The sequence below is a fragment of the Cyprinus carpio genome, chromosome B9 (genome assembly GCF_018340385.1).
Source record: "Cyprinus carpio isolate SPL01 chromosome B9, ASM1834038v1, whole genome shotgun sequence".
NCBI classification, from domain to species: domain Eukaryota; kingdom Metazoa; phylum Chordata; class Actinopteri; order Cypriniformes; family Cyprinidae; genus Cyprinus; species Cyprinus carpio.
In genome coordinates this window covers 18,761,195-18,775,823 of record NC_056605.1, presented here as the reverse complement: position 1 = coordinate 18,775,823, position 14,629 = coordinate 18,761,195, and the positions used below count along the sequence as shown (strand labels likewise).

The 14,629-nt window shown below is 35.9% G+C and overlaps 3 protein-coding genes across 4 annotated transcripts in view; all 3 read right to left on the bottom strand.

Moving 5' to 3' along the window:
• Positions 1-5,657: 5,657 nt before the first annotated feature.
• On the bottom strand, positions 5,658-6,551 carry LOC109061060 (gamma-crystallin M2-like). The gene is made up of 3 exons (XM_042731302.1): positions 6,485-6,551; positions 6,151-6,393; positions 5,658-5,986 (listed from the first exon to the last, which is right to left on the bottom strand). Exons 1-3 carry the CDS (start codon positions 6,494-6,496, stop codon positions 5,714-5,716), a joined length of 528 nt encoding a protein of 175 aa, XP_042587236.1. The 5' UTR covers positions 6,497-6,551; the 3' UTR covers positions 5,658-5,713.
• Positions 6,552-9,469: 2,918 nt separating this feature from the next.
• The window catches only part of LOC109061047 (gamma-crystallin M2-like), a 9,342-nt gene continuing 4,182 nt past the window's right edge, over positions 9,470-14,629 (bottom strand). The window contains exons 1-3 of one of the 2 annotated variants that reach the window (XM_019078192.2): positions 10,348-10,406; positions 10,014-10,256; positions 9,470-9,780 (exon numbers count right to left, since the gene is read on the bottom strand). In XM_019078192.2, the coding sequence (XP_018933737.1) occupies positions 9,508-9,780; positions 10,014-10,256; positions 10,348-10,353 (522 nt within the window). In that variant the 5' untranslated portion in view covers positions 10,354-10,406 and the 3' untranslated portion in view covers positions 9,470-9,507. Of the gene's footprint in view, positions 9,781-10,013; positions 10,257-10,347; positions 10,407-14,629 lie in introns of those variants that run through there. The other variant, XM_042731308.1, reaches the window with a different exon arrangement.
• Positions 14,218-14,629, bottom strand: part of LOC122138492 (gamma-crystallin M2-like) — an 863-nt gene continuing 451 nt past the window's right edge. The window contains exon 3 of the mRNA XM_042731307.1: positions 14,218-14,530. Coding sequence (XP_042587241.1) covers positions 14,258-14,530 — 273 coding nt within the window. The 3' untranslated portion in view covers positions 14,218-14,257. The remainder of the gene's footprint in view (positions 14,531-14,629) is intronic.

The following is a 14,629-nucleotide window of genomic DNA, read 5'->3' as shown; positions in this document are numbered from 1 at the left end:
TTTGTTAATGATTACAGTAAACTTTATTCTAGTAGTACTTTTTTTACTCAATCTTATACTCTATGGAATCTAGGGATGCCACAAATTTGTTATCTGGGTTAGAACTTAAGCTGTCAAAACAAAAGGCAAATTGAACTTAATATGGTATTAGTTAACCTTGCAACCTATAATTTCAGTCCGCCTGGGGAGTTTGAGAATCTGAGATTTCTGTTAGCGGCTGGTTTGAGTAAAGCAGGTCCTGATTGAACAAGTACACTTTGAGAGTAGAAACACAAAAATAATCATAACTATGAGCTTTAACTTGAAACTTCAACCTGAATTCAAATTGGATTCAAATTGTGAATTGGATAACAGAATCCGAATCATTTAACCAAAATGACACCAGAAAAGACAACACAGAAACACACTAAAAATGTTCCACTAGATTGAGTCGTTGTTTGGCCAGTAACAAATTCCTGGATTATCATTTATAATAGCAAGATATCCATAAGCTCAAACCTGCTGATTTAAGTGATTTTTGGGGGGGTCATGACAGCTTTTGTTAATGCATCTCAGTCAAAATGAACAGTTCAGATGTCATGTTTTTTTTTACATGTGCAACATTTTTTGTCCGCTGCATATGTAACCCTTTCAGCAAAATTTGCGTTAGTAATAGGGCAAACTATGTAGACATGATAGCGCCAGAATCAAATGCAGCAAACTTAAAAAAAAAATATGTGGGAAAATAACTTTTAAACAGCTGATGAAAAACTGCTGTCAAAATTCTTACTTTCGGTTAACTTATGAGCATCTGTAGTCTCAAACTACTGTTTATCAATACAAATGGTATTTGCCTCATTCCATATTGTTTAGGTAAAATATATCAATATATTATATATATATATATATTAAATACAACCTAGCACTGGGTAAAATATGGACAAACCCCAGACTGGGTTGTTTTTGACCCTGCGGTTGGGTTACTGGCGCCTAGAAGGATATTTAGCCCAGTATTTTTTTGAGTGTAGTTTAGCTCATGAGGTGTTTTTTTGGACTACTAATGATGGCATTTAATGATTTTTCAAGACACTGTGTTGTAGAAGAAATATTTTATTGACAATTTAAAAAATGCTAGAAATAAACACTATAAAACTAGTACCAGGAGTCCATGATACGCCTCATGCTCATGAATCTCATGCCACCCATATTACTGAAGCTCCTGTACTCTCCAGGACTGAAGTACCACATCCTGCCTCTGGAGGAGACAAGTGCTCAAGTTTAGGAAAAGCAATTGTTGTCCATTCTTGTCTAATAGGGGGGGCAGGGGCAGCTGTGGCCTAACGGTGAGAGATTTGGACTTGTAACCAGAAGGGTCGCAGGTTCGAGTCTCGGTGCTGCAGGAGTTGTAGGTGGGAGGGAGTGAATGGAACAGCGCTCTCTTCCACCCTTTTCAATACCCATGGCTGAAGTGCCCTTGAGCACGGGCACTGAACCCCCAGTGCTCCCCCCGGGCGCGGATCTATAGCTGCCCACTGCTCCGGGTGGGTGTTCACGGTTTTGTGTGTTCACTTCTCACTGCTGTGGTGTGTACACTTGGATGGGTTAAATGCAGAGCACCAATTTCGAGTATGGGGTCACCATACTTGACAAATGTCACGACTTCTTTAATACAGGCTTCTGGTTGCTCAACTTTCTTAGTGTCTTCTTTGTCACATCTTCCTCTTTATGAGCACCAAAGTTTTCTATGGGTGAAAGATCTGGACTGCAGGCTGGTCATTTCAGTACCCGGACCCTTCTTCTACGCAGCCATGATGTTGTAATTGATGCAGTGTGTGGTCTGGCATTGTCATGTTGGAAAAAGCAAGGTCTTCCCTGAAAGAGACGACGTCTGGATGGGACGCATATTGTTGTTCTAGAACTGTGTGGATATACCATTTCATCATTGATGGTGCCTTTCCAGATGTTGTAAGCTGACCATTGCCACACGCACTCATGCAACCCCATACCATCAGAGATGCATGGCTTCTGAACTGAGTGCTGATAACAACTTGGGTTGTCCTTGTCCTCTTTAGTCCGGATGACATGGCGTCCCAGTTTTCCAAAAAGAACTTCAAATTTTGATTTGTCTGACCACAGAACAGTTTTCCACTTTACTACAGTCCATTTTAAATGAGCCTTGGCCCAGAGAAAAAGCCTGTGCTTCTGGATCATGTTTAGATATGGCTTCTTTTTTGACCTATAGAGTTTTAGCCGGCAACGGCGAATGGCACGGTGGATTGTGTTCACCGACAATGTTTTCTGGAAGTATTTCCTGAGCCCATGTTGTGATTTCCATTACAGTAGCATTCCTGTATGTGATGCAGTGCTGTCTAAGGGCCCGAAGATCATGGGCATCCAGTATGGTTTTTTTGGCCTTGACCCTTACGCACAGAGATTGTTCCAGATTCTCTGATCTTTGGATGATATTATGCACTGTAGATGATGATAACTTCAAACTCTTTGCAATTTTTCTCTGAGAAAATCCTTTGTGATATTACTCCCACATTCCACAATTTTTCGCCGCAGCATTGGGGAAATTGGTGATCTTCTGCCCTTCTGAGAGACACTGCCACTCTGAGAGGCTCTTTTTTATACCCAATCATGTTGCGAATTGACCTAATAAGTTGCAAAATGGTCCTCCAGCTGTTCCTTATATGTACATTAAACTTTTCCGGCCTCTTATTGCTACCTGTCCCAACTTTTTTTGGAATGTGTAGCTCTCATAAAATCCAAAATGACCCAATATTTGGCATGACATTTTCAAAATGTCTCACTTTCAACATTTGATGTTGTCTATATTCTATTGTGAATAAAATATAATTAATGAGATTTGTAAATTATTCCATTTTCCTTTTTTATAGGCAGAGTGAAAGACTGGATTTTTTCGATTAGGTATGGTACTAGTGATTTCAAAACATTTCAGCTGGTTTATATGAAATTGGGTGTATATATTATTATCTTGTATAAGATGCATTTCTATGCATATTACACTGCAGTAAATTGCTGATCATTGTACGGTGATTATCTCTTCAGCGCCCAATGTGAGCAGGACAAGCAACAATGCATAACATTAATGACTATGACTGTCATATACATGACATCATAATGAAAACATATTATAATAAAACGCTGTGAATTTTTAGAGTTTAGTTGCAGTGTTTCTGCACGTTGTTGCGTGAATACAAAAGGAGTTCATTCAGAGCCGCGTAGACACGTTCTTGAGCATTCGGGGCATTTTGTGCAGATAACCTATAAGTCTTAATATTGACTTTATGTTGTATAAATAACAGAGTGTATTCTATATGAGATAAATAAGTTAAATCTCACGGATTAAAAACCTGCTATCATATGCTTCATTCTACTGGTCATCTTTAGTGCATGCAGCTCAAAACAGAAATGCATGACAACAACTACTGTCATATAACTTTATAATGAGAGAACTATTGTAAAAAATGTTGTGAATTCTTAGGGTTTCACTGATGTTTAATGTTAACTATCTTTTAATCAAAACATAAAGCATTATTTACCCCATTTGTATCTGTGAGGCATCCTTGCACATTTTCTCTGTGTGTTAACGTAAGTAATTATGACTGTCAAATTTCTGACTTGACTCTTGGTAATGTATTTTGCCCCCGCCACCAAACATATAGTTAGACTATCAATAGACTATCAGAAAGATTGGAAAAATTATGAAAACTCTACTGGCTCACCTTAGTGCTTTTTGCAAACTCTTATGTTGCCTTTCTATTTTTGATGCTTGTCAGAGGTTGGCATCTTGCTGTAGCCTCTGTAATTCAATGTCAAAGTCTCCTGTGCACAGTAGATTGTCAGAGCATCACCACAGCTTTCTAGAGGTTTTTGGCGATTTTACAATCATATATTTTAGGCTTCATTTTCAAGCCTTTTATGATTTATTTTATATATATAATATATATATATATATATATATATATATATATATATATATATATATGTGTGTGTGTGTGTGTGTGTGTGTGTGTGTGTGTGTGTGTGTAATATATAGGTATAATGCTTTTGATATCAAACATGCTCACAGATGTTTTTTTTTGTTAGTTTTTATTGTGTGACGAACCTACCTACCTGGAAAAACTGAATCCCTCTGTCTTTTTAAACTGTTTCCATCTGACAGTGCTGTACTAACATCAGCAAGCAGTTCAACTACACTGGGTTGATATTCTACATGAATATGGTCAATTAAGCTCCATAACTATTAATGATGGCACTGTTTTTTCTTCAGTGCATGGAATGAAGCAGCAAACACCATGGAAATACCAAGTATGGTTTAATTGTTTCAACATTTGAACATGGCACAAAGGTGCGGGATTGTTTCACATCTTTGTGTTTAGATCAGTGTGCTCAATAATGTATCTTTGAACTTCATTATGTATATTTTGAATATATTGTGTTGTAAATCATGTGTATTTGTTATACAGAATTGAATTAATTTTATGTTTTGTGGGGGATTTATGGACTCAGTTATTAATGTAGATTTGTAGTGTTGTGTTGTTTGATTTACTGGATGATGTAATTTTCTTGAGCATGCTAAAGTCCATTTCAAATTTGTTAATGATTACAGTAAACTTTATTCTAGTAGTACTTTTTTTACTCAATCTTATACTCTATGGAATCTAGGGATGCCACAAATTTGTTATCTGGGTTAGAACTTAAGGCTGTCAAAACAAAAGGCAAATTGAACTTAATATGGTATTAGTTAACCTTGCAACCTATAATTTCAGTCCGCCTGGGGAGTTTGAGAATCTGAGATTTCTGTTAGCGGCTGGTTTGAGTAAAGCAGGTCCTGATTGAACAAGTACACTTTGAGAGTAGAAACACAAAAATAATCATAACTATGAGCTTTAACTGAAACTTCAACCTGAATTCAAATTGGATTCAAATTGTGAATTGGATAACAGAATCCGAATCATTTAACCAAAATGACACCAGAAAAGACAAACACACTAAAAATGTTCCACTAGATTGAGTCGTTGTTTGGCCAGTAACAAATTCCTGGATTATCATTTATAATAGCAAGATATCCATAAGCTCAAACCTGCTGATTTAAGTGATTTTTGGGGGGGTCATGACAGCTTTTGTTAATGCATCTCAGTCAAAATGAACAGTTCAGATGTCATGTTTTTTCAACATGTGCAACATTTTTGTCCGCTGCATATGTAACCCTTTCAGCAAAATTTGCGTTAGTAATAGGGCAACCTATGTAGACATGATAGCGCCAGAATCAAATGCAGCAAACTTAAAAAAAAAATGTGGGAAAATAACTTTTAAACAGCTGATGAAAAACTGCTGTCAAAATTCTTACTTTCGGTTAACTTATGAGCATCTGTAGTCTCAAACTACTGTTTATCAATACAAATGGTATTGCCTCATTCCATATTGTTTAGGTAAAATATATCAATATATATGATATATATATATTAAATACAACCTAGCACTGGGTAAAATATGGACAAACCCAGACTGGGTTGTTTTTGACCCTGCGGTTGGGTTACTGCCTAGAAGGTTATTTAGCCCAGTATTTTTTTTGAGTGTAGTTTAGCTCATGAGGTGTTTTTTTGGACTACTAATGATGGCATTTAATGATTTTTCAAGACACTGTGTTGTAGAAGAAATATTTTATTGACAATTTAAAAAATGCTAGAAATACACACTATAAAAACTAGTACCAGGAGTCCATGATACGCCTCATGCTCATGAATCTCATGCCACCCATATTACTGAAGCTCCTGTACTCTCCAGGGCTGAAGTACCACATCCTGCCTCTGTAGTGGGGCTGCTCATAGAAGAGCCAGTGGCCTTCCATCACATGACAGGACTGGCAGTGAGACATGCGATAACGGTCCATGATGCTGTCACAGTCATCCATCATCTCGTACATCTGACCCATGAAGTTCTCCCTCTCGTAGATCCTCATTCTGTAGGATCCCCTGTACTGTAGTAGGAGAGGAGTCAGTTATGTTCACTGTCTAGTCCTGCCTCATAAATAACCATTCTTAAAGTAACCATTTTATTTCCTTCCAAATCAATGCAAATTGAATGTTTCATTATGAAAAGTTCTTTGAATTTATTACAAATAAGAATATTCTTGGAACTCACCATAGGGATCATACGGCAGGACCTGATGCAGTTGTTCATTCCAAACATAGACATGTAATCAGCATATTCTCCCCTCTTAAAGAAATACTGATTTCCCATGTAGTTAGGATGATCATACATCATCCAGCATCCGCTCTCCACTCTGCAAGAGTGACAGCGGCTCATGTAGGAGGAAAAGTCACCACTGTCACTCATACATTCCCAAGAGCGACCCTGGAAGTTCCTGTCCTCGTAAAAGATGACCTAAAAAAATAAAAGTTAATTTTTTAGTCATTTAAAATATAAAAAAAGAAAAAAAAAATTTGGGAGTTAAACTGTGTAGAATTAAGTTTACCTTGCCCATCATGGTTGCACTGGCTGATTCTCAGTAGATCCACAAAGGAGAAGCTGAAGCTGTTTCTGCTTGTTGACTGACTGCTGTCATCTGAGCTTTTATACTAGACCAAGACTAAAGACTACAGGGCCTCCATTATTAGTCAGCTCCTGACTCTGCAAGTTAAAAAAGAGGCCACTTTAGCTGAAACATAGTATTTAGATCCTACTGTACTACTCACGTTTTGTCCTTGACTGTAGAATTTCTGAAGTTTAATTTGTAATTATGAAGCACTAAACTCACTAAACACATGAAGGGGATTTAAAATACTTTATTAACTGTACTTCTTTGATTAACAGAGAATAAAATGTTGGGAAAAAATTGGACATATTTGAAAAAAAAAATTTGGTTTCTCAAATAGATATTGTGTTAACAGTAATTTAAGCAACAAACAAGTGGTGAATTTTTTTGTGTTTATTAAAGCATATTTATTTATTTATTGCTTGTTTGTTTCAAATATATTTTTTAATTTTATTATTTTTTCTAAAACATCTTTGATGCAGGGTTTATTTTCTAGGTTATAGAAATTCTATTTAGTTAATTTTGCTGAAGCTTTTTTTTCTGAACAAATGTTTTAGCAACTCCTCACTTCCTTGTTACGTTTGGTATCTTTGTGGAGTGATGAAGTAACCATGTGCGTGTGTTTACTCACAATCCCTCCCTCAATATAATAAAACAGAGATTATCTGTCCTATGTTTTTTCAAAAAAATATTATTTCAGTCTTTTAACTTTCTACTAATTTCACATTTAATTTAATAATGTTGCTTGCTGTTTCATCTTAATTATTTGTGGAATTTACTAGCAAGTCCGACACTAAATATTTTTTTCAGTGTAGGTTGTTGATGCAAAGCGGGGCTCATTACATGTATAAAATGTAAAAATGAAATAACAAATTTTAAAGAAAATAATTGGCTAGATGTTAGCACTCACATGTAAGTGTGTAAAAGTTTGGTTTACGATATATCGTCTGGTGTTTTTTAGAACTTTAGGACATTGAGAAATGTAGTGATTCAAGGTGTGCCTTAGGCTGGCCACAATAAAAGGCCCCTCTAAAATGTGCAGTTTTACTGTATTGGGGGGTCCAGGGGTGGGGGGGGTCCGAAAACCAGTCAGTATCTGGTGTGACCACCATTTGTCTCAAGCAGTGCAACACATCTCCTTTGCATAGAGTTGATCAGGTTGTTGTATGTGGCCTGTGGAGTGTTGGTCCACTCCTCTTCAATGGCTGTGCGAAGTCGCTGAATATTGGCAGGAACTTGAACACACTGTTGTATACGCTGATCTAGAGCATCCCAAACATGCTCAATGGGCGACGTGTCCATTGAGTATGCTGGCCATGCAAGAACTGGGATGTTTACAGCTTCCAGGCATTGTGTACAGATCCTTGCAACATGGAGCCGTGCATTATCATGCTGCAACACGAGGTGATGGTCATGGATGAATGGCACAACAATGGGCCTCAGGACCTTGTCACGGTATCTCTGTGCATTCAAAATGCCATCAATAAAATGCACCTGTGTTCGTTGTCCATAACATATGCCTGCCCATACCATAACCCCACTGCCACCATGGGCCACTCGATCCACAATGTTGACGTCAGCAAACAGCTCACCCATACGACGCCATACACGCTGTCTGCCATCTGCCCTGTACAGTGAAAACCAGGATTCATCTGTGAAGAGAGCACGTCTCCAAAGTGCCAAACGCCATCGAATGTGAGCATTTGCCCACTCAAGTCGGTTATAACAACAAAACTGCAGTCAGGTTGAGACCCTGATGAGGATGACGAGCATGCAGATGAGCTTCCCTGAGACGGTTTCTGACAGTTTGTGCAGAAATTCTTTGGTTATGCAAACCGATTGTTGCAGCAGCTGTCTGAGTGGCTGGTCTCAGACGATCTTGGAGGTGAAGATGCTGGATGTTGAGGTCCTGGGCTGGTGTGGTTACACATGGTCTGCGGTTGTGAGGCATGTGGATGTACTGCCAAATTCTCTGAAATGCCTTTGGAGACGGCTTATGGTAGAGAAATGAATATTCAATTCACGGGCAACAGCACTGGTGGACATTCCACCAGTCAGCATGCCAATTGCATGCTCCCTCAAAATTTGCGACATCTGTAGCATTGTGCTGTGTGATAAAACTGCACATCTTAAAGTGGCCTTTTATTGTGGCCAGCCTAAGGCAGACCTGTGCAGTAATCATGCTGTCTAATCAGCATCAGCATATACCACACTTGTGAGGTGGATGGATTATCTCGGCAAAGGAGACGTGCTCACTAACACAGATTTAGACAGATTTGTGAACAATATTTGAGAGAAAGAGGCCTTTTGTGTACATAGAAAAAGTCTTAGATCTTTGAGTTCATCAAAAACAAAAGTGTTGCATTTATAATTTTGTTCAGTGTAATTAGTCTTTATATGCCATGTAATGCCATACCACAGATGTTCATAGAGAGCCCAGAGTTCTGTAATGTTTCTTTAAAGTTTTCTTTTACTTTAAAATTTTTGTCTAGATACTTGGACCCAAAAAACATTGGACTTGGCTGAATTTCATTGTATGGAAAAAATACCAAGATATTTTTCAAAATATCTTTAAAATATAATACCACAGAAATATAGTTTGTTTATTTATTTTAATTTAATTTAGCCATATGGACTTTTTTATTTCTGATAAATTCTAATAAAATAGAAGCACTTGTAATTTGACCAAAGGCTTTGAGAAACAAGCTTTTTTTATGCAATTTGTTTCTAGGTAGTTTGGGTTTCTTGTTTGGCTGAGCGTTGTCATTTGAAAGCATTTATCCCTTATGTTTACATAGGTTAGATTGCTATCTTAGCATAATATAACATAATTCAGAAATGTCTTGCAGTTCTGTTTCATTTATGAGGTGTTATTTGACAACTCATGTAAATATTATTGACATCAATGATTTTCGAGACAGAATGTTTAGTGTTGTAGAGGAATTATTTTATTAATATAAACCCTAGTACCAGGAGTCCATGATACGCCTCATGCTCATGAATCTCATGCCACCCATATTACTGAAGCTCCTGTACTCTCCAGGCCTGAAGTACCACATCCTGCCTCTGTAGTGGGGCTGCTCATAGAAGAGCCAGTGGCCGTCCATCACATGACAGGACTGGCAGTGAGACATGCGATAACGGTCCATGATGCTGTCACAGTCATCCATCATCTCATACATCTGACCCATGAAGTTCTCCCTCTCGTAGATCCTCATTCTGTAGGATCCCCTGTACTGTAGTGGAAGAGAGGTACATTATTTTAAGTTTGTCATGTAGATCCAACATGTAATGTAAACAAATACAATAACTGTATTGTTCTGCCTCATAAATCAACATTCTGAAAGGATCCTCTGTGCTTCATGATTCCAAATAAATATAAATTTAATATTTAATTTAGAAATGGTATTAATAAAAGGATGTGGATTTGGGTGGATTCATTACAAAGCAATACATTTATGGAACTCACCATAGGGATTGTACGGCAGGACTTGATGCAGTTGTTCATTCCAAACATAGACATGTAATCAGCATATTCTCCCCTCCTAAAGAAATACTGATTTCCCATGTAGTTGGTATTATCATACATCATCCAGCATCCACTGTGCACTCTGCAAGAGTGACAGCGGCTCATGTAGGAGGAAAAATCAGCACAGTCGCTCATACAGTCATAAGAGCGACCCTGGAAGTTCCTGTCCTCATAGAAGGTGACCTGAAAATTCAAAATCGATCTTGTTAAAGTTAACAAATGGAATAATTTTGGAATAAAACTATGTGGAAATGGGTGCTGGAACAAGGTTTACCTTCATGGTTGTGCTGGCTGATCCTGAGTAGTTCCACAAAGGAGAAGCTGAAGCTGTTTCTGCTTGTTGACTGACTCCTGTCACCTGTGCTTTTATACTAGACCAAGACTAAAGACTACAGGGCCTCCATTATTACTCAGTTCCTGACTGTGCAAGTTGGTTCATAGGCCATTCTAGTTAAAGCTTGGTATGTAGATTTTAGTGTTTACATTGTTTGAACAGTAGAATTTCGAAAGTGTATGTTGCTAAAATGAATAAATGTATAAATGCTAAATATATATATATATATATATATATATATATATATTATATATATATATATATATATATATATATATATATATATATATATATATATATGTATATGTATATATATGTATATGTATATGTATATATATATATATGTATATATATATATATGTATATATATATATATATATTAAATAATAATAATAATAATAATAATGAGCTTTCATTCTGACATATAGTTTTGTTCCAGATTTCCTTATTCTGACTGTGTGGATTTGGCTTGTTTTTGGTTTTTAAGAAAAATATGAAGCGATAAAATGAACCGATGTGCGGGACTCGATGAAAGAGAGGAATCGGCCAGAAGAAACAGTGAAACGTAGCAACATCACTGACCTGTTCAGATGCAGATCAGTTTAATCAGTAAATACGCTAGATAGGTTTGTCTTAATTAACGTAGTTGAGTATTAAACTGCTAGTAGCCTGTCTGTTAGGCTAGCACCAATGATTATTATCATCATTCAGAATACTGTGCTAAAGGACATCAAAATCGATTGTAAAGTTACATTTAAAAAAAATTAGCAGAGACACATATTCACATGGATTTATTGTACAGGGAGGGAGGGAGCCAGAGCAGACAACAACACAAAAATAATAAGAGTCACAGCCTAATAATTCATTACTGTATTAGAATTTTTCAACAAATATATATTGTAGCCTACTAATTTTGAATTTAAGGCACTTTAATACACATTAAAATGTTTCTTGAACATCAAATGAGTATATTAGAATGATTTCTTAAGGATCATGTGACACTGAAGACAGGAGTAATGATGCTACTATATACATGTATATAGAATGGTGGACTATGATGTCACTAGGCAAAAACCTGGAAGCAAGTTAGCATTTGAGCACTTCCAGTTCCATTGTCCCAGAGTTAATGGTTTTTTGAATGGGATTTTGGTTAAATCCATAAATAAGGTCCGTGATTCACACATGCTCAAGATACCTTCACGTTTTATTCTACGACATAAAACACACCAGCTACATCCCATTCGTGATTTAAAAAAAAAAAACTTTTACGTTTCTTTAAAAAGACGGTTGCTAACAAGTTGCTAAATGGGACTACAGGCGCTGTCGGAGACATATAACTTCTTCAATTTACAGTATTTTCCAGTCATAGTATAATTTGTAATACAATTAATTGTACAATAACCAATTAATAGTTTCCCGCATTTTATATTGTTGTTCCACAAGGTTTTTTTTTTTGTTGTTGTTGTTGTTTTTTTTTCCCGAAATGCAACACAACACAGATGGAAGATGCTCATTTTATCGCTTTCCTACTGATGTGGAGACTCTGCGTTCATACCACATTTACCAGCTTAGTCACCGTGAAAGTGAAACTTTAATGATGCATAGTGTTTAAAGCCACGTTAAATTTAAATGTTTACAGCCACATGAAGCTGTTAGAAAGCCTATGAGGATTTCCTAGAAGCAATGATAAAATAACATTTTGTGTACCCACCCTAACGAAGCTGAAATGTGATACTTTATTCACAACTATATCCAAAAACTCGCTCACTCTGCTGTTATTTAATAGATTAAATGTACTAGAATTAGTTTGTTTGTCTTTTAATGCACCTTATTTCGAAATGTACAGAAACACGTGCTTTCATATGTCCTTTAGTCATGATTATTTCATTTATTCACAATACTTATTAATGTCTCATTTCAGTTTAAGTTTGGCTCTAGTTTTGTATTTATTCCAGTTTATATGAAAAGGTTCATGTAGCGTGAATTAAAATTCATATACAGAGTAAATCCATTTCACTGAACATGTTAAAATAAGTTTGAAGTTGTGGGAAGCTTGGTGACGCTGAAGGCGAGCATCTGTGGTGTTGTAGTTCCTTTATAACCTAAGTTTAGCTTTTAAATTCTGGCGCTTTTATTTAGGCTTCAAAATTCATCAAAGTATATTATTATGTTAAGTTTCATGAACTATGGTTGAACACAGAGCTTATTTTTTTGCAATAATCCTATAGGCTTTTTTTTTGAGGGAACCAGTGTCATGCTAACAGCCGATCCGTCTACAGAGTGACGTCATATTTATTTACAGGGGTATATGATGTTACACTTGTCCGTGTGTGTAGACGTTGCACAACGCAAATTTGTGAATGAATGTTCCGAAGTGAGGTAAACTCACAAGAGGCGTAACATTTCAATCACACGCTTGAGGCATTCGGCCAATCACAATGCACTGGATAGCTGGCCAATCAGAGCACATCTCACTTTTCATACCGATGAGCTTTTTTAAAAATGAGGCGTTTCAGAAAGGCAGGGCATAGAGGAGAAACAATAATGTACAGTATGTGGAAAATAATGTGTTTTTTGAACCTTAAGCCACATAAACATTTAATTACACCAAATACACAAAATAATGTTCTTTTTAGCAACATCATATAACCCCTTTAAAAGTCAATACCCATTAACATAAACAGTATTTTGTCTGAGGGTGAAGTGAATGTGTTGCAGTTAACATCAATTTAAGGTCACCAAACATAGGTATGAATGGATTTGGATAGATCTTTCTGGCCTTTCTTTGTTTCGGCCGCTGCTGCTGTATCTAGATATCTTAAGGAATTTTTTATGGCCCTGCCATAAACTCTGTCCCTGGAATGCTACTGTGTCATTGTTAAATAATTCTTAAGGTTCTTACTGTAGTACAACAGAACTTAATAATTGTTCAATACTTTTTAAATTCCTAATGCTTTGACACATAGGATTTGAAAATTCAAATCTTTATTTGCATTGTTCACACTGCTAGTGACCCAGAGAGAACAGTTGTAGGCCTAATTTCTATGTATAGAACCACATAGTATATTTGATATTTGTTACGAAAGTTCAAAAAGTACTATGGTAAAAACACTGATCCTAAAATCATGGAAATTACTTATTTGGAAAAAACCTTTTGACATTTCTAACAAAGACTGTATTATATATATATATATATATATATATATATATATATATATATATATATATATATATATATATATATATATATATATATATATATATATATATATATATATATATATATATATAAATACTTATGCACTCTCAGATATAGAAAACAATTTTGGTTGGTTCTTGTAATGTGTTACTTTGAAGCAAAATTTTGTTACACCAGCTATAAATTCTTAACATAAAATTGTTTTGGTTTATTATTATTTGTATTTCTTGGAAAAGTACTTATATGAGTAATTTAACAAAATTCAACATACAAATTTGATATTCAAAGTCTGTAAAATAATAATAATAAAGAATTGTAAATAAAGAATTGTTTTAGAATTGGATTGTAATTTCAAGAATCAGCGTGGGATACTAAAATTCCACCCCATAACTGAATTTCTTCCATTTCAGGACAGCAAGTGGGTGGGCATGTTGGTTAGAAATATATTTGGTCTGAAATCATAGATATTTCCTAATCTAGAGAAAATAGAAATGTTTGGAAGTTTGGGAAATTTGGGAAATAAAAAAAATAAATATTTCTTTGGACAACTTGTAGAGTGTTTTTGTGGATTTTCTTTTTGTGATTAGTGGAATTAATGATTTTCAACACAATTTTTATTGTTGTACAGAAATTATTTTATTAATATAAACACTAGTAGCAGGAGTCCATGATACGCCTCATGCTCATGAATCTCATGCCACCCATATTACTGAAGCTCCTGTACTCTCCAGGACTGAAGTACCACATCCTGCCCCTGTAGTGGGGCTGCTCATAGAAGAGCCAGTGGCCCTCCATCACATGACAGGACTGGCAGTGAGACATGCGATAACGGTCCATGATGTTGTCACAGTCATCCATCATCTCGTACATCTGACCCATGAAGTTCTCCCTCTCGTAGATCCTCATTCTGTAGGATCCCCTGTACTATAATGTAAGAAAAAAAAAAGTGGATTAAAGATTTTTGAGATAAATCAACATCACATATAAATACTTTTTTTTTAAATATAAATTACATCAAATATT